Source organism: Phalacrocorax carbo, chromosome 1, assembly GCF_963921805.1.
Source record: "Phalacrocorax carbo chromosome 1, bPhaCar2.1, whole genome shotgun sequence".
NCBI lineage: Eukaryota > Metazoa > Chordata > Aves > Suliformes > Phalacrocoracidae > Phalacrocorax > Phalacrocorax carbo.
Window position 1 is genome coordinate 2,953,739 of NC_087513.1, and position 20,423 is coordinate 2,974,161.

A 20,423-nucleotide genomic window follows, 5' to 3' on the forward strand; every position below is an offset into this window, starting at 1 on the left:
TTGGCTCCGTGCAGTAAAACGCTTAGTCATCTAAAGACATGAGCATTGAAGAGTGTGGGAGTTGCTGAGGACTAAGGACTGCAGGGTTAGGACTGTTTGTATCATTATTAGGTATTATTGATTAATAATAATATATCTAATCACTGCTTGGAGGACAGGACAGTTGGCAACAGTAACTCTATTAGCCAAAATTATGAGTGTTTCAAAACACCATCTGTTGATGGTTACCTCTCAGCAATGAAAATAGAAACCAAATGTACATACTGGTTGGCTGTGGAGCACCTCCAGGCTCTGAGTGGGGGCACGCTGCTGGGCAGGGACCGCATGACTGAAAAGACAATTGCTTCTTACTGTTCCCATTCATTTCTGTATGGGCCTCCTGGCTCCTTCTTCTGCAGTGTCAAACAGACTCCAATACTCTTGTCAGCTACTGCCTCTCTGTAGTATGTAATCATTTATTTACTAACCCTAAATAGAAATATGGGACAAAAATGTTATCACAGGCAACCACATCATATGGAGTGGAAAGTACCCTGCTACTACTACCTCAGCAATCTTCAAAATCAAAGAAGATATATAAATTTAAGCTTTCCAGCCAGGACTAAAACCCTGCATTAAAAATATAGGACACAACACATCTTTTTTAACAGAAACCACTGTTAATGCTGCAAAGTAAAGCACTTGAAAATTAGGGAATGCCAGATTGATTGTTGCCATGGAGAAGTCCTTGAGAGCATTAATCACTGCCTTGAGAGCTGGGTTTGAATAGTGTGCAGAAAATAAAGCACGGGGCCACACACGGAACCACAATGTGAAAACAAAGCACCCCATAGCTGCTCATTAGATGAACACCATTCTCCCGTGCGCTGAAGGTAGGTATCCTGCAGAAAGAAACAGTACGGGATCATGTAATTAACATTCTACCATCACGCATATGCACCGCAAATGAGCTGGGCGCTCGCCAACATGTCTGAACTTTTGAGTACTTGACTGGGTAACGCCCTTCTTTTATGCGCTTGTGTTTGAATGCAAACGTTGCATATGTTTTTCCCAGAAAAGAAGTGAATTGACAGAAGATACGTCATAGGTCGTAACTACTCCGTTTCAGCCTCAGGGTCCTCATTTACAGTGGAAGGAGGGCAATGCTCAGACTACAGAACAGAGGCTTAAGAGAGTGGAGACTTGGGTCCTTGCCAGCCATGTCTTCGCTGGAAGGCCTCCAGTTGTGATCCCCTTTAGTGTAGGAGACCTCGTGGAGCACACAACGGAGCTGGAAGCAAAAGCATGGAGAAGGGATGGGATGAGGGTGTGCATCAGACTAGATGTTCGGGATGCTCCACAGAGTGCATCTCCCCACAGTGTAAACGCGGAGGACAACCCAGCCCTGCCAGGAGTGTGTTGTGTGATCTTGAGCAAGACACTCTTCTGCTCTGTGCCTCACCTTTTCTATCTGTGGAATAGGTATAATGGTGCTTCACTTTTCAAATTTCTTTGTGAGCAATGGGCAAAAGGATATGTAAGCTCAATATGTTATATGGATGTATTTCTCAATGTTAATTAAAGCCTTTTCAAAATATAACCTGCATTTTGGATGGCCGTCTTTGTTTCTCTCTCCCTGCTTTGTTACCTATTCCCCATTTCAATTTATTTAAAAAAATCTTGCTCTTTCACTGCCCTTTTATGTAAGCATTGGCTGCCCTTTTCTCATCACTCAGGTTTAATATTCCCAAATTTTATTAACCAGTTATTTACAAACTGCCAAATCAAACAGATTAGCAAGCAAGACTCAAAACAAGACAAAAGATCCTGTGTTAGTTTCTCACAGAGTAAATAATCTGCTTGGGTCATGTATAATTAATCAATCTACTATCGCAGAGAAGACTCAACCATTCTTGTCCAACCTGGGAAATAACATGGGACTCTGTGTTTTGCTATGACTGTCTCTGTTGCACAGGCAAGCAGTTGACTGCATGCTTTCTTCTAGAAAGGAAAACAGCAGATTTAACAGAATGGCTCTCAGGATAAACCGGAGACCTCACTGCACAAACGTGAGACCACTGGGGTGCATGAGTGGCACATTGGAGATAAAGACTTTTCTCAAAGGGGGTCAAACATCTGCAGAAACATGGTATAATCAAGCATTCCCCAGTACATGGTCACAACAGCTATGACAGAATCCTAGAATCACAGAATGGTTTGGGTTGGAAGGGACCTTAAGGATCATCTAGTCCAACCCCCTGCCATGGGCAGGGACACCTTCCACTAGACCAGGTTGCTCAGAGCCCCGTCCAGCCTGACCTTGAGCACTTCCAGGGATGGGGCATCCACAGCTTCTCTGGGAAACCTGTGCCAGTGCATCACCACCCTCAAAGTGAAGAATTTAATCCTAAAATCTAATCTAAATCTACCCTCTTTCCGTTTAAAACCATTCCCCCTTGTCCTATCACTACAATCCCTGACAAAGAGTACTTCTCTGTCTTTCCTACAGCCCCCCTTTAAGCACTGGAAGGCCGCAATAAGGTCTCCCCCAGCCTTCTCTCCCCCAGGCTGAACAACCCCAGCTCTCCCAGCCTGGCCTCGCAGCAGAGGGGCTCCAGCCCTCGGAGCATTTCTGTGCCCCCTCTGGCCCCGCTCCAACAGCCCCGTGTCTGTCCCGTGCTGAGGAGCCCCGAGCTGGAGGCGGCGCTGCAGGGGGGTCTCACAGAGCGGGGCAGGGGGGCAGGACCCCCTCCCTCGCCCTGCTGCCCGCCCTGCTGGGGATGCAGCCATGGGTACATTCAGGCTTTCATTCATTGGCTTTTCATGTACAGAAACATTTGTTTTAAGTTGGTTTATTATATCTTAATAAGAACCAGATTAAGAAAATCATTTAAGCATATGCTTTGCTTTAAGCGTGTGCCTAGATCTGTTGATGTAGGCAATGGCATGACCAGCAAATGCAAGTGGTCCTTTTCAAGGTTACACCAAAGAAAGGGACTATCTAAGTTCTTTTCCACTTTAATTCCCATAATCTTTTTTTAAGCTCTTTTCCTATTTTAAGATCATTACAGAAGGGCCAGTATGTGACCGCTGTTCCCTCTCTGTTAGACTGAGTCAAACTCAGCAATGGACCAGAGATACTGTACTGGCAGCCCCTCATGCTGAATGCTCTGGCCTCCAGTGGAAAGAATAAAACTTGACAGAAATTGGTGTGACAGGTTGCTCTGAGGCACCTGAGGCTCAGCCAGCTTGTATTTCTGGAAATTACCGTTTCAGCTTAGACTGGCTGAGGTGTTTAACGCAAGCAATGAGCTGGTACAGTTCCCCTAATACAGCCTGTTGTTTCCATAGGATGCCCCAGTCATATCTGAGCAGATACCTGACTTCTCAAAGCAATACAAAAGTCTCTTCCTCGTCTTGGTCTTCCACGTGTCCATGATACGCAGATTAGTTGTTGATTATGAAGTCCCAGGCAGCTACAAGTATAGGTTTTTTTAACACTGACAGAAGTCATTAAATAACCTGCTTTGACCTCCTGCCATGAAGCGTCATTCACTTACCAATAACTTCTGCCTGTCTGAAGGAGGCCGTGCGATTTACCTGTTCCTTTGCGTTTGTCCCAACGCCTTGCTGATCTGTCTTGTAAATTGAATTTCTCTTCCTTTAACACCCATCCTCTGTTACGCCTTCTTCTATTAGATTGAAAAGCTTCAATATTTTCTCTCTGTGAGAGTGCTTAAGCACTGTAATCAAATAACCCATCAGTTGTCTTTTTGTCGAGACAGAAACACTGAACTCTCTAACTCACTCTCAAGCTTCATTTTAACCGCTCAGTTGTTTCCTGAGCTCTTACCTGCACTGCATCTACCTCTAGAGCACGTTTACATTTTGGGGGCAGAATGCCATTACTGGTGTCACTCATGCTGTATTCAGAGGTAAATGCACTTCCTTAAATTAGTTGCAGTTCTCCTGAATTGTTTAATCTCCTGTTTAATTATTATGGCACTTCAGCAACTTCGCTGACAGCCTCTTTGAAAATTTACTATTGGAAAAGCAAACGGTGCAAATGGAATACCCTGGATGGCAAATAGAGGACTTTCCCCCACTGATTCCCATGCCTATGTCTTGTTTAAAGCTACTATAATGAGATAAAAGAAATATAGGGACATTTCAATTAAAGAACTGTGATGTCCTTGGGGAACTCTTAAAGAAAATTGTGTAAAGAAACAATCTCACTGCTACCCCATTTTGGTTTTGGACTCATAAAATTAAGTTCTCTTGAAAAAATGAAATGTTTCTTGCTTTAGGCAATTTGTAGCAAAGTGATGTTGATCCTTTTGCCTCCAATAAAGCTGAGGCCATTGGATTTGACCAAAGGTTTATCTTTCTCCCAAAGATTGGTCGTAAGATTGAGACTAGTTCACTTGGCATGAATTTCCCTGTGGAAGTGACCATAGGAAGGGTTTCAAAGAAGTGAGTGTCGGCAGCTGCTAAGTACTGCTTTCTCTTTTAAATAACAAACTACCAATAATGACCTTCCTACACCATTTTTAAGTTGCATCCTACACAATTTTTAAGTTTCCTACTTAGCTTAGGAGAATGTTGGACAACATGTTACACATGCTAGACAAGCTGTATTATAGTAAGAGGAAAAGTCCCTTTTAGTAACAGTGGTGGGGATGTTCCAACATGTGATGTCTTGAGCAAGTCCAGCAGAGAGCTACTAAGGAGACATTCACCCCCCGCCTGGACGCGGCCCTGTGCCCCTGCTCTGGGGGTGCCTGCTCAAGCAGGAGGTGGGACGGGGTGATCTCCAGAGGGCCCTGCCAGCCCCCACCAGTCTGGGGTGCTGTGATTCTGTCTCCTCTTATGTCTGCTGGAGGGACTGGGGATGGGATTCAGGCCAATAGCAGTGGGGAAATAGAAGGATCTCCACATGCTACTAATCTGTAAAGAGAAAGGGCCCAGTAAAACTTCAATTACAGAAGGGTGAAGACTGTTAGTATTGGTATCCAAGAACTCTGATTTTTTTCTGACCCCATTGCTGAGAGATAGTAAATGACTGCCCCATCCTGTATGACCTCTGAGTTTTCCTCTATGTGCTCCCTCAAGGAGATCCCAGCTTGCGCAGCAGAAAAGTAGTTTCTGTTCTAATCTTTCCTCTGCCTTCTTCTTCTCTAGTGCCTTCTTCACGCTGGCCAGGCCATCTCCAGACTGAGCTCTTCAGCAATAAACAGTTTACATGTCACTCGGGATGTAGCCTTGTAGCTGTCCAGTGAAGTGGTCTCCAGGTCCCCATGGCCAGCCTATCCCTCTGAGTCTATAGGCTTGCATGTTCCCATGAAGGTCACTGTGACCATGCTGTTTCCTATTTGACCACTCTGACCACTGTGCAGACTGTGACTGGTCTTCCTAGGTGCTAAGGAAGCACAAGTAATAAACAGAAGTTTCAGATAATAGTTTTCCAGAGAGGAATTGTATATTTCAGCTAAAAAATGTTGAGGGAAGGAGGGAGGTGTCTAATGATGCAGTGGAAGAAGTGAATATTAACTGAGATTACTTCAAATCTCTCTTTCTCTCTTCAGACAGAGCAGAGAGGATAGATAATGATCAAAAAAACTGCTTCTGAAAATGCAGCTCCCAGCCCTTGTGACTCAGGCGCCAGCGGAGCGAGGCCAGAGAGACTATCAATGCTAAGTCCCCGAGTCCTTGATGCTCTCTGCAGGAGGCACTTGAATGTGTCCAAGATGATGCTACAGCCCAGCCAAGTTTTCTGATGAATAACTCCATAGGGGGCAGAGGCCTGTTGAAGGTCATGAAACATTTCTGCTGACATTGATGTTAAATACTAAATCCTTTTGCTTTTGTACTGAAGCAGCTGGAACCCAGCTATGCGCTGCGGTCCCTGCCACTCGTGTATTTACGAAGGCACCTGCAATGAAGCCAGGCACAGAAGACCACCTCTGACAGGCGACCCCCTGTCTTCAATGATCACCTGAATCCATGGATCACTTTGCAGCATCCAGTGCAATCTGTCGGACACTCTGTTGTAAACCTCCCCTAAGCAGTTCATTTTTGCTGTCCCTGAGACCTTTCTCTGTGTGTGAGAGCGAGTTCTAGAAAAAAAACAATACACAAAGTGGAAACAAAATGCTTTCTTTTTGCCCTGCATTACCAGAAGCATTTTAATTTATTAAAACCAGGTAAACCTGAATTTTCATTCTTTGTTTTCTGTAGGCTTTTAGATATTGAAGTGAGGAGAGGTTCTGCCCTACGCTGTGTCAGATTTGAAGACTGCTCTGTATGTTCAAACACGTTTGTTTCTTCCAAGTATTTTTGCTAGTCTAATTTTTCATCCTATGACCTTGTCACTTTGATACAATAACACGATTTTTGCCATCACTAGCAGAAGGCCATGGGGTTTGCACTGACCCAACACCGCAGGGTCTCAGGGCATCTCTGGGCTTGCCGTGCCCTGAGCCGGGCGTCCCTCTGGTCACAAGCGTCCCGTGGCCAAGGGCCTCGTGCCCAACCTGCCCGAGCTCAGCGCTGGGGACACCGCGCACGGCCAAGGGCTGCCGCCCCGGGCAGGCACTGCCCAGCAAACACCAGCCCTTTGTGTGCCCGGGCTGGGCGCTGGGCAGCTCTGCCGCTGGTGCCGGGGGCCAGGGAGAGGGGAGCAGGCGGTGGGAGAGCGGGGATGAGGATCCCCCCCGCTGGTCCCAAGAGTGAGGGGGAAGAAACCCCACCGTGGACATCACACTCCTGCCAGGGAAGAGCTCAGGGTGGTGGTGACTTGTAACCCTCTCCCTGATGGTGCTTGAGGGATCCTGGGATGCAGAGGGACACTGGCAGGGGGAGCATCACACCAGAGGTAAGGGTAGAGTCTAGGAAGGCTTTTTTTGCACAAAAAAATTAAAATGCATTACTGATGAGACCAAAAATATGACAGTTTGGATTACTAGACTGTTGCAATGTTATCTGGGCTAACAGTAAATTAGTAGCTCTACTCTTGAGGAGCGTTCTACTATTGCCCATAATATGAATTTCACTGTTCACAGCATCCTGAGCCTGTCATTACCACTGCCAGGTGATTAGGTTTTTCCTCATAGTTGTCTTCATAGAAAGCACTGTGAATGCAGGCTTGCTGAGAGCATTGCTGCAAGTACCTGAGCTGTCAGGAGGGACCGAGCTTGCTTTCTTCAGGAGAGATGCTTGCTTGACTAACTACATTAGCCCTTAATTTTAGGCACATAGCTGAGATATCTTCTTTAGCAACGCAGTTTGCCCTGGTTGCCTCTGTGAACAGATGATGAGTCATCTCTAAAGGTCGTTCAGGTGTTGGGAGTCTGAATGAAGTTTAATTTGAGTTTAAGACTAAAGGACCGTCCTTTAGAGGAAGATGTGAGCTGTGCTCGGACCACCATACGTGCTTTCTGTGTAACAGAAACATCATTCGGAACACAGAGCCTCCAGCCATAGTGCAACTTCTGTAATGCTCTCGTACACTGACCTCCTGCAAAGTCTGACCACCAGCATTCTTCTGTCTTCTGTACCACAGACAGTTCGTGCTTGCCTAGAAGAGTAGGTCTGTTGACTAAAAGCACAAGGACGTCATTGTCATAAACTGTATGAACCGTTTACGATGAACATTGTCATAAACTGGATGAACCTCTGTTGAAAAACCCATTTCTACAAGATATACCAGATATTTCAAAATGTTCTCAGATGCTTTCCAATTGGAAAAGATATTTAGATGGCCTATAAAACTGAGCATATAACCTAGGTATAGAAACCCTTTGATGTGACCCATCTGACCAGCCACAGCAGAAAGAACGAATGCAGAGAGCAGCCTGAACGAAAACCATGGCCCAACAACTGTACTGTCAAAATGTGAGTTCAGCTCCCTCCACGATACACCAAGCCGTGTCTGGATTGCAGATGTTCCCCATCACAAATGTTCTAATAGCCAGTTCTACAGATGATAATTTGATTTTTTTTTTTCCAGAGTGTTGGGTTCCCTTTCGTTGTACAGCTGTGATGTGCTGCAGAGTGAGGGAAGGAAGGGAAATATCCTTTGTTTGTCTCTCTGTTGGCTACTGCTTTTGCCCTTAGGTAGACTCCAGCTCAGAAACCCCTAAGGGGTGACAGCCCAAGGAATGTGTGTGGCACAGGTCTGGCACCTTTGAAAACCAAGCCTGATTTCTTGTAAACATTCAGCAAGAGTCTTTACATGCATACATGTTTTCAAGGCAGAATCCCTACTGGAACCACTTTTCCTGGCACAGATTCAGAACAAGCCCCTTCCACGGTCCACAGGAGACTGCGTCCCCTCCTTGGTTTGGGACTTTACCTTTTTCTTTTGGTGCATCAGTGCTTAGCATCACAACACTTCTGGTTTTCAGCTTCACACATCAGTGCCTACAGGATGCTAAGAAAATATTTTTGCTGTGCCTTTGCGCTTGCAGACTGTTTTGCGGTGATTGGGAATTTCAGAATTATTCACACACTCATTGCTTGGAATTGCTCAAATCAGGTGCTTCTTTTTTAGTCATTCAATCAGTGAAACAGGCTGAGTTCATCAGCTGAACAGGCAACCCAGATAAGACAGGTTTGGGAAAGAATTTTTATTGTTCCAAAGATTTAGTATTCAGACATTATAGAGTTGAGTAAATTCTGATTGTGTTTCTAACTCTACATTTAATAAATGGACCATGGAGAAAGGAAAAAAAAAAGGGGGCTGTGAGCAGTGGGAGTAAAAACAGGAAATGAGACCATGAATCAAATCTGGTCTTGGAGGTGACAGACAGACAGGCTACAAATTCTGCAGCTCACTTGCTACTGACGTGAACCACACCAGTCAGATAAAAGTATATCAACATAAATAATCAGATATTAATATGACATAATATTAATATATTATGCCTTGAAGTCCATAGGTAAATCTGAGGGTCCTGAACTGCATGATACGTGCTAAGTAAATAAGCTTTGCGACAGCTTCCTGTGGCTCATGCTTCAAGGCTAACAGAATCCCAGACTGGTGGGGGCTGGCAGGGACCTCTGGAGCTCACCCCGTCCCACCCCCTGCTGGAGCAGGCACCCCCAGAGCAGGGGCACAGGGCCGCGTCCAGGCGGGGGGTGAATGTCTCCAGGGAAGGGACCCCACAGCCTCTCTGGGCAGCCTGTGCCCCTGCTCTGGCACCCGCACAGCAAAGGGGTTTGGCCTCATGTTCAGGGGGAACTTCCCGTGTTCCAGCTTGTGCCCGTGGCCCCTTGGCCTGGCGTTGGGCACCGCTGAAAAGAGCCCGGCCCCATCCTCCTGACACCCACCCTTCGGGTATTTATAGGCACTGATGAGATCTCCCTCAGCCTTCTCTTCTCCAGGCTGAACAAGCCCAGGTCTCTCAGCCTTTCCTCACAAGGGAGATGCTCCAGCCCCTAATCCCCTTGGCAGCTCTGCGCTGGCCTTGCTCCAGCAGCTCCCTGCCCTTCTTGAACTGGGGGGCCCAGAACTGGCCGCAGCCCTGCAGGTGTGGCCTCACTGGGGCAGAGCAGAGGGGGAGGAGAACCTCCCTCCCCCTGCTGGCCACACTCCTTTCCATGCACCCCAGGACACCGCTGGCCCCCTTGGCCCCAAGGGCCCGGTGCTGGGTCAGGGTCACCTCGCTGCCCCCCAGCACCCCCAGGACCCTCTCAGCAGAGCCGCTCTCCAGCAGGTCCCCCCCAGCCTGTACTGGTGCGGGGGGCTGTTCCTCCCCAGGGGCAGGACCTTGCACTTGCTCTTGTTGAATTTCACGAGGTTCTCCTTGGCCCAGCTCTCCAGCCTGTCCAGGTCTTCTTGATGGCAGCACAGCCTTCCAGGCCACCATCTGTGGAAAGCACACGGATCTCTGGGGTCATATACATAGTTGTAATCCAATACACAGTGCACAGTAGCCAAGAGAGAAATAAAGACTGATAAAATATCCCAGGTACTCTAGAAATGCTACCCAAGGACGTGGTGGTGGCCTGCAGATAGCACACATCACATGGATCTGTCTCAGACACCAACTTGAAATCCAGCCTCACTCCTACAATGAATATGATTAGTTGAACTCACTTTTTTTTTTCTCAGAAAAAGAATAATTCATTATTCGTTGATCAGGTTGTTAACCTTGATGACTCAGCAAACCAAACCATGCAGATATGAGTCTCCGTGTGGTATGCATGTGGCAAAATTCACGTGAATTAGTTCCTGTCTTGAACTAATGAGAATAAAGAACAGGTGAAGCAATGATTGAAGCATTCTGAGAAGAGACACAAACCTTCAGCCTCTGCAGGAGCTGAATTGGGCTTGAAAGGGAAGGTCTTCTGCCCTTTACATAACCAGGCCTTCAAATATGTTTGAAAAGCTCATTTAGAGGAATTGGATGATTTATCTTGATTTGCCCTTCAGTTATAACAGGTACTGAAACCTGTGCCAATAGCACCAAGAGAAGCAGGATTTGGCACACCAGGAATGTACTGAAGATACATTATTTACTCATGAAACTTCATCCTACGGCAAAAGGCATTATGAACCGTTGCACCCAACAGGAAAGAGTAATTTCCAGATTTTGAGAACTTGCAGACTTTGCTATAATGATTATTGCTGATGAAAAGGAACCTAGGTACTATCAAAGTCCTTCCATGCTGAACATTTCTAAGGAATAGATGACCATCAAGGGATAACCAGGTAAAGTCATATGGTACAACGTGCTCACCGTGGCAGTGACTGAGCAAGATGATCCTCCGCAGAATAAAAACTCACAGCAGGTGTGCAATGAGCCTTTATATGTCACCTCACCTATCAAGTGTTTTCACAGTATTTTTTCAAGTCTTGAGACAAGACTCTGAAATGTAATAGGAACTCGCTCCTGGGCTCATTAGGATTTATTTGTTTGTGAAGGTCTGGCAATGCTGTCCTTTGCTACTCTTTGGCTATACTTTATAGTGAACAATTTGAGTATTAAATGGTACAAGAAATACTTCTACCACAGAGGAATATGTCCAGTCAAGGACAAACAAGATTAGATTACAGCATTGCTTTTTAACAAAGGATTAACAAAGCATTTATAATCTGGCCAGAAAAACGTGCGGGGTACATGGAAAAGCGCACAGCACCAGAAGAAGTGAACGTTTTTAACCTAAGAAGATACTGCTTGTTTTTTGGATGCAGAATGGAATACCTGAAGTTTACCAGTTTGAGATGGATTTTTCTGCTTACACAAGTCAGAAATGGGTTCAGATCAAAGAAGAATCAGAAGCATTTAATAGGTTTGTATTGATTGCTACATTTTTATTTGTCATTCTGCTCTTGCGTTATCTTTTTTCTCGGTAGAAATGTACTCTCTAGTAACCACTGAAGAGAACTGATACAGAAGGCCAATATCCTGCTGCTTTGGCACTGAACGACCTTGGGCATGTCGCTTCATCATCTCTACCTTTGAAAAGTTTTACTCTGACCAGAGTGAGACACGGGAATCTGAGGTAACACGCCTATCAAAAGCGCCTGGCTTGGCTGCACAGAACTACTGTAGAGTGATTAACACTACTGAGTAGTAACAAGTTACTCTATGCTGAGCTCTGTTTTGATGTTTTGATTACTGTTGCTGCCTGCACTAGTTAGTTTAAACTAAGTTGGGTTTTTCTATGCCACGTAGCTGTCAAGTCTGTGTACCACATTGATAGACGCTACTCTTAAAATAAGTGTATTATTTATGTGAACATATAAATTGTTTGACGCTATACACAGAAAAACTTATTTTTCTATTTGCAAATTCATAGTCAGAGTTGTGAACTAGACATGAGTTTATTTGCCAGTCATTAATGAATGAACTGAAAATTTGTTGTAGCCTTTTCTAACATTAATTTCTAATACTTTTTTCATCTAGAAATGTCTTTGAAAGAGCTCTCAAATAGGTTTGACAGTCCACAGAGAAAAGCTTCTGACATATTGATAGCTCTGGCCTGTAGCAAACAGTCTTTCATTTCCACCTGTAATAGGGGAGCCATAAATTCTGGGGGACCTCAGCCCTGCTCTTTCTACAGTAAGTGAACCTTACTGAGGCATCAAAATGACCCAAAGCAATTTTGAGATGTAATTCTGCCCATTTGTTCTTTTACCCCCTCCTGAAATGTATGCATATGTTACAGTCTTCTTTAATTTCAAGTCATACAAAACAATCATAAATCCTGGTAGAAAATAGCTGTTGTTAAAACCTTAATTCCTAAATACAAATCCTTCTGCTCAGCAAGTCAAGAGTATTTTCTCCGATCTCTCCCAACAGAGGAGAAATATATCAGAAGAGCTGCTTCTGATTTGGAGATGGGCATTTCCATAGCAGTTATGTCACTAACTGAATAAATACAATTTGACCCCCTAAAAACAGTCCCAGTGTAGGAAAAAAGAAAATTCAATACCTTCCGTTTGTTGGTGCCCACACAGTGTCAAGACAGATAGATGCACAGTCCATTTATCCCCTTAAAAACATACAGTTACCAGGATGCTGAATTCTTAATAGCGTCCCCTCGTAGAAACTGGTTTAACATCTATAAAAACAGGCATAAACATCGCGTCACATACCTCAAGAGAACAGCTCATATGTCCTTGATATATTTTCAACCAATTTTTATTTGATAGTAAAGTGGCTATCATCCAATGCTTCAGCAATATCTTAAGCCCCAAGGAAGGCAGATACTGCTGAAATGTTGGCCGATAGACACTTTACTTCCAAATAAAAATTGCTTGAAAATATATCAAGGACATGTGAGCAGTTCTGCTGATGCAACCAACATGTTTGCATTGATTCAGAGAAATGGAATGCATCAGTTGACACAGGCTGCAATACCCCGTTGTGATCATTGTGAAAACACTTTGGAACAAACTTCTTGCAAGAGGAGTGGAAGACTTCGGTGTCACTTTGGTACAAATAGGCTATCCTTCCCTTAGCCGAGCAGATGAAGGACTTGGAAGGGGTAAAAAGAAAAGATAAAGCTTCCCAAATATCATGGTTATCATCTGTACATTACCAGTGTCAAGAAGTCCCAGCAGAAGGCTGGGGCTTCATTGGGTAAAACAAGCAAAGAGGCCGGATGGTAGGAGAGATAAGACAATGTATGTTCATATATTCCAGCTACGTAAAGGTACTTCTTGCCTCATACTTAGGCTAGAGAAGTTCAAAGATGCATCTGACACGATTGGCATCCAGAATGCAATACTTTTTCTGATATTATACACTAAAAACCACCTTTTTCTCCTTTCAGATGTCTTCCCAGCACGCCCCTCTGCAATTCTGGCCATCAGAATAGGCCATGGGATCTACAGAAAAGATTTTACTTGCAGAACAGCCAGACCCAGGCGCAGTTTATATTGTAGGCTGAAAAGGAAATGTATTCATAGGATCATAGAATAGTTTGAGTTGGAAGGGACCTTTAGAGGTCATCTTGTCCAACCCCCCTGCAGTGAGCAGGGACATCTTAAATGAGATCAGGATGCTCAGAGCCCCGTCCAGCCTGACCCTGAAAGTTTCCAGGGATGGGTCATCGACCACCTCTCGGGCCAACCTGGGCCAGGGTCTCACCACCCTCATAGTAAAAACTTTTTCCTTATATCCAATCTAAAACTTGCCTCCCTTAGTCTCTCTCCATCTTTCTTATAAGCCCCTTTGTATATTGAAAGGCCGCAATAAGGTCTCCCCGCAGCCTTCTCTCCCCCAGGCTGAACAACCCCAGCTCTCCCAGCCCGGCCTCGCAGCAGGGGGGCTCCAGCCCTCGGAGCATTTCTGTGCCCCCTCTGGCCCCGCTCCCACAGCCCCGTGTCTGTCCCGTGCTGAGGAGCCCCGAGCTGGAGGCGGCGCTGCAGGGGGGTCTCACAGAGCGGGGCAGGGGGGCAGGACCCCCTCCCTCGCCCTGCTGCCCGCCCTGCTGGGGATGCAGCCCAGGCTTGCTGGGCTGTGACTGCACATTGCTGGCTCATGTTCAGCTTTTCGTCCACCAGTACCCCCAAGTATTATGTGTCATTAACATTATGCATCTCTTGGAAAGCAAGTTACATGCCCAAAGGTAATTTTATGCCTTTATGATGTGGAAAACGGGACGAGGCACCAGCTCAGGCCCAGGGCTCCAGCAGGGGCCTGGGGCACCCATCTCGCACTGGGCTCCCTCGCTGAGGGAGGGCAGGAGCACACCCCGCCTCAGCCCAGCTGGAGAAGCAGAGCCGGGGGATCCCGAGAGTCCCCTCAGAGCGGGGCTGCGTCCCGGGAGACCAAAGGGGCCATGAGGGACGCCACTTGCCGCGCTCAGCGCAGCCCCGCCTGCACGGCACAGCCCGGGGATGGCGAGAACTACAGTTCCCAGCGTGCACCGCGCGGGCGCCGCAGTGCCCTCCCCGTCCCCTCCGCTAAGCATCATGGGACTTGTAGTCTCCATCCGCCTCATCCAAGTTTAAACCGAAAAAGTTTCCGTACCCTTTCCGGGTACCTTGCCGCTCCTCAGAGGGTGTGCGCGGTTTCCATGGGTACGTCTCCACGGCCAATAGGGAGCCGGGTTCTATACGCCGGGGGCGGGATGAGTCGAGAGGCTGGCCAATGAAGGGCGGCGTTGTTGCGGGGCGCACTGGCAGCGGGCATAGCCCAGTCTCCTTGGGGCCGTCCCTGGCCGCGGCCTGGTGGCGGCGGCGGCGGGCGAAGATGGGCGGTGGCGGGAGCAGCACCCGGCGCGTCACCTTCGAGGCGGATGAGAACGAGAACATCACGGTGGTGAAGGGCGTGCGGGTGAGAGCGCGGCTCCCCCGCGGCTGCCCCGGGCCGGGGCCCTCGCCGGGGCCCTCGCCGGGACTCCCGGGGCCTGGCTCCGCCCGCCCCCGTCCCTCTGCCGCCTTCTCCTTCCCCCCACGCTGCTGGCACCCGCCCTGCAGCCCCGTCCCCTCACGGCTGCTCTTCTCCCTCTCCATCCCTTCTCCCGCAGCCACCTCCGCCCCTTTCCCCCTCCGCTCCTTCAGTTGGGTTGTTTGAGGGGAGCGCCGTGGTGCTCGGGGGCGGTGTGGAGGCGGCTGCCGTGGTGGGGACGCGCCGTCAGTGCGAGGCTGTCAGCCTTGGCCCGGCCTGGTCTCCCAAGACGGGCTGCAGAACAGTTGTAGGAGAGATGTGTAACTAGAAGAGCTTGTTCTGTCTTTCCCTGACCTCTGTGTGTGAGAGCTCCTCCCTTTCCCACATTCCGCTCTCCTACGTGCCGTATATCCGTCTCCCTCTGCACCTGCAGAAGCATTCCCATTTTTTCCCTATTTATGGCATGTCTATAATATGCCAGAAGGTAGTTTGTGACAGAAGACACTTTGAGAATCCTTATGGCTTAGAAGTTTTTCAATGGAATGCACTGTAGCTCATACCAGGGAGGATAATAAGTTGTCTTTTATTGCTGCCTGTAGGGAGGAGTGTTGCAGAATAAGCCATGATAGTAACTGCTGCCTATTTCAGCACACTAATATTTTAATGTTCTGGTCATTTAATGCTCTTGGGCAAAGATGTGACAGTAACATAAGTGTTCACAGCAGAGTTATCAGCTCCAAAACAACCTTAAATACTGGGAAGGGCTACTGGAATGTCTCTAAAGTATCCTGGATCTTGAAAAACTGGGAATAAAAACTGCATGATATCATGGGTACTAGGAAAATTCTTGGCTAAATAAATAACATTAGTCAATAGAGCATCCGAAAGTGAGATAAATGTAACTGTTTACACAAATAAAATTAACTGTGTGAAGTTAAGCTGAGAGTTTTAAGGATTGCGTTAAGAAATCTTACAAAATCTGATGATTGGACTTCATGATCTTAGAGGTCTTTTTCAACCTTAATGATTCTATGCTGAAGAAATGTTACACTTGATACTACAGATTTCAGCAAAATCCTTGTATCAGATTTCTGCCAGTGAGAGATGCCGTACTGCAGGTTTAGTAAAGAATTTGCTAATTAAAATTAACTTTCATGGGCCGTCAAAACAATATTTTGATAGAGTTGATGTTTGAGGAAACCAACAGAAAGTTACAAGTTGGAAAACAAAAGCTTTCACATTAGGACTTCTTTAACTTGTTAATTTTTTTCTTTGGGCTACAATAGATCTGAAACTGGGCATTACTCTTATTCTCAGTTTGATTCTACATAATTTGTGACAGTGTTTTTGTGTGTCCGTGCGTCAGCGTTAGAATGCACTTAGTGGTTGACGATACCTGCTCTGACCACTTGTGTTGCACAAATATTTTGAGGGCTTTATCAGGATGAAGTTCCTCGTGGCTTAAGTGCTCTGCACCTCCACAGTGTGGTATTTGTCATCCAAATAACTGAGACAGGCAAAAAGGCTGATTAATTACAAGCAACGTCTCAAAGGGTGTTATTTCCTGTATCTTTCCCTGTATCCTATATTTTGTCATATCAGTTTCTTGTGTTCTGTGAAAGCCAAAGTGGTCTTGTTCAGCCTGATTGTTTGCACTCGGAAATGAGTGCTTGTCCCATAAAAAAATGGGAAATACTAAGTTTGTTTTGCATTGTTGATAAAATTTTAGCAGCTGTTGTATCTGATTCTGGGGCTCTGTGCTCTTTTTTTATAAAGTTTTCATTTTTGGGGAAAGGGGGATAATGGGGATAAAGGAGGAGATGCAGCCTGACTCTCTTTGGGTTGGGGGTTATATTTTTCAGCTGTCTGACAGTGTCATTGATCGTATGAAGGAACCTTCTTCACCCAGTGGAAGACCACAGTCTCCGCAGTCAGCATCTGGTGCAGGTATGCCCACGCTCTCTGTTTTTTAGAGACAAGAAGAAAATTGAATATGCCTTTCAGAGCGTTGTAATGAACTCATTGCTGTTTTGTAGAGATGATTTTTTTGCCATAACTTTTTTGCTCGCCTCATTTTGAAGAAGGAAGCAGTTTGTAGGCATTTAGAGGAGTTATATTACTCTTTAGTTTCTTCTGACTGACATTAAAATGTAAAACACAACTGTTTATTAGACTTGGTTTTCTAAGGTATTATTCATCGTTAAAAACTTTTTTTTGAACAGAAAAAGCAAATATCCATTTCAAATATGCATTGAGTTCTGAAGTGAAAATTTTTGCATACTTAACACTGAATTTTAGTATAGTGAGCTTCTGTTGAAATATACTTAAGCAAACATGAAAAGAATAATATGCTATTTTCCTATCATGGAATAGTGAAAATAAGACGCATGCAGTTCATACGGATCGATGGCTCAAAATGATGGCTTTCCTAACGTTTTATATTTCATTATTGAGGCCTGTTCAGATGTGTCAAGCAGGCTTCGTGCCAGGCAGCCGGTACTCTAATTTAAAATACTTCAGCACAGTGAACACGACAAACAGTAGCTACTGGAGGAGTGAAAATGAATAGCAGAGATTGGAGCTTGTGATTTATGTTTGTTTGACTATGAAATCTGTAAGGTTCGAGTAAGGCTTCTTATCAGGGCTCCAGAAATATGAATGATATCAGTATTCCCTAAGGGCCTTTTGCCTTGATACTTACAAAAAATCCCACCAAAACTCGACATGCTGATTAAAAACAAGTCCCGTGACCAAGTCTGTGGGCCTTGCAGCAAGATCTGAATGAACAGAACGTAGTGTCTTTCATCTCAAGCCTAGGAAGTTGGTTTCCTCTTGTTTAAATGAAGGTGTTTGTATCTGAGCTGGGCTCTCTCTGTAGTCACTAGAAAAAAGACATTTTGGGGGAGAATTATCTGGCTTGTTTGAGAATTCTACTTGAGGATGAGATGAATTGCCCTCTAGGAATACCAGGGTGAAGAGGTCGGATTGAAGCATCTAACAATGTCAGGCAAATCCAACACAGGATGTTTTACAAACACTGGGGCTCCCAGGCGATGCTGTTTTAGAGGTTTGTTTTTCCACTTTATGAGTAGAAAGACTGTGGCATAGTGAAGGCAGGGAAAATACCAGGGCTAAAAATGATTTAAACTGTGACCTGGCTTGTGAGATGTAGTTTGCCCAATAAAATTGCTTAGAATTTAATGCTTCCATAAGTAAGGTTTGGATCGAGTAGGGCTGTAGTTTCATGCATGGACTGCCAGATTGTCCATCTTTTTTTTTCTTTTCTTTTTCTTTTTAAATAATAGCCTTCTCATTATGTACATGTATTTACCTAGAATAATTTCTCTTTGCCACAGTAAAAGGTTTTATACTAAGGAATACTTGCACATCCTGCCTGCTTCATGGCAGTGCTTGTTGCTTTGTCATCCTCAAACCTGGGTAATGGAAGTAGTCTTGTGAAATAAGTGTCTGGGTGTTTTTTTTTTTTTTTGGGTGGGGGAGTATGTGGTGACCAGAGATGAGGGCTGTAATACCCCAGTAATTCTTTGCTAATTCACAGTATGTACACACCTGATCCTCTGTTTCATTTCACTTTGTGTGTTTGAAACGGTGCTTTTCTGTTGTGTTTTTTTTTTTTTTTTTTTTAAATATTTATTGAAAGGCTTAATGAATCGCTTGACCCTTCGCAAGCTTGAGAAACCTTATGGGTATTTTTGCTTTAAGAACTAGTGATTTAGGTCAAGTGCTTGTATTTCCCCAGGAAAGTATAATCAGTGTTCTACTGCAGTTGCTAAAATGATTTGTATTTAAGAGGATTAAATTGTACCTAAGTACATGTTACCATACCATCCATTCCTCTTTCACTGAATGTTTTTTTGACGAAGAATTACCAACTATTGAATTTCTTGGATGCTGTCAGAACAGTCAACCTATTTGTTTATTTTGTGGCTACATCTAACTTTGTCAGAGCCTGCGTTGGTCTGATAAGGTGTCATTACAGAAGGCGCGCTCGCTTCAAAGCTGGTGCTCTGATCACTTAATATTGAACTGCCCTCTGTTGATGGCTGTGGGGCCCAGATCCCAAATCTGGGGATCCCCAGCAGTGCTGGGGCTTGGTTTCTTGGTAAAGCCTCTTGCACAGTTGACGAGAGACCTCTCTCCAGGCAGCTCCTCCCCTCCTGCTCATGAATCTGGTGCTAGTGACTTGTTTTTCTGAGTGGATTGCTCGCTGCTTCTGAAAAGAGCTTTCCAAGGGTGGTGGCATTTGGAGGCTGGCTCTGGCTCTTGGATTACCAGCTGGGCAACTGTCGAACTTGACAGTTTGTTAGCCTGCGCTTGTATCTTCTAGACAAATAACACTTTTCTACAAAAATAAAAAAGATGTCTAGAGGGAGAAACATTAGAGGTATTAAAAACAGCCCTTTCTTTAAGGCAAGTCTCTGATAGCTTTTGGTAGAGGAATAATGTATTAGATTACATGAAAGAATGTGTATCTTGTTGCTTGCCAATATATGATGAATTTATTGACTTCAGTTCAAGGTCGGAAAATGAAATTGCATACGCTACAATGAAATCTGACATCTAAATACTATGTCTTAAAGCATCCTGGCTTCCTTGGATCATTTTCTGACTTCTGAGTAATATTAAATGCACTAAAATATTTAACAAGTGTAAAATCTTTAAAGTATGTCTGTAATTCCTAAAGCAATATTGATGAAAAGCAATTTGGTCAGACAACGAGTACTCTTTTTTTTTTTTTTTTTCTTGAGTGTGTGTTATACCTAAAGCTTTAGTCATAACAGACAAAGGGAATGGTTTAATTTGTTTTAGCTTCGTGGGTATCTGGAAAGCTAATAGCCTATTATGGGGGAAAAAAAAAAGAACAAATGCTTAAATTATCAAGAGTCTCTGCATCTCAACAGCCATTTTTTCCCTTTGCAGAAACAGATTACACTGAGGATACAGAGGATTTTTCTCTTTTTATTTAGTATTTAACGGTTGTCTTTGTTATTGTTACTTTACTGTCCTCATGAAAACAAAATTGGTAAAGGATCCGTGTCATAGAGTATGATGTAGGTGTGTAATACAGCGAGCGCTACTGATGCCTCCTCAGAAATTGGGTTAGACCTGGCATGTTTCCAGTGGAGAAAAATATATTTCGTAGCCTTGTTCATTTGTGTGGAATGTTGCGTTTTAATTGTGTACTCTGTTGTGTTGGTGTCCGTGTCTTTTGGCAGAGTTTCAGTGGCCCAGGGTATCTTGGTTCAGTCAGAAACACAAGGAAGCATTGTTGAGATGTACAGGAATGAGTATTTGAAGAATTAGGTTCTAGTTGGAGAGCAACCAGCGTTTAACTGAACTTTAGGAGAGCAAACTTCAGCTTATGAAGAGAGCTAGTTGGTGGGATCCCATGGGAGGCAGCTCTGAGGGATAAGCTCAGGAGAGCTGCGAGGTCCTTAAGGACAACCTCTTCCTAGTGCAAGAATGGTCCATTCCAGTACTTGGCAAAATTAATAGCTGTGTTGGGAGGCTGGTCTGGTTAAACAGGGAGCTCATTATAGAGCTTCAGTGGAAAAATGAGGTTGCAGGAGGAGGAAG

The 20,423-nt window shown here is 45.0% G+C and overlaps 1 protein-coding gene and 1 long non-coding RNA gene across 3 annotated transcripts in view; one reads left to right on the forward strand and one right to left on the reverse strand.

The window, feature by feature from the left end:
* Nucleotides 1-9,517: 9,517 nt before the first annotated feature.
* On the reverse strand, nt 9,518-14,602 carry LOC135311873 (uncharacterized). Its single transcript, XR_010371406.1, has 3 exons — nt 14,466-14,602; nt 12,421-12,549; nt 9,518-9,848 (listed from the first exon to the last, which is right to left on the reverse strand). It is a non-coding gene; the product is annotated as an uncharacterized LOC135311873 (long non-coding RNA).
* The window catches only part of CHCHD3 (coiled-coil-helix-coiled-coil-helix domain containing 3), a 173,082-nt gene continuing 167,237 nt past the window's right edge, over nt 14,579-20,423 (forward strand). For both annotated transcript variants that reach the window (XM_064442347.1, XM_064442356.1), the window contains exons 1-2: nt 14,579-14,771; nt 16,688-16,772. In XM_064442347.1, the coding sequence (XP_064298417.1) occupies nt 14,586-14,771; nt 16,688-16,772 (271 nt within the window). In that variant the 5' untranslated portion in view covers nt 14,579-14,585. The remainder of the gene's footprint in view (nt 14,772-16,687; nt 16,773-20,423) is intronic.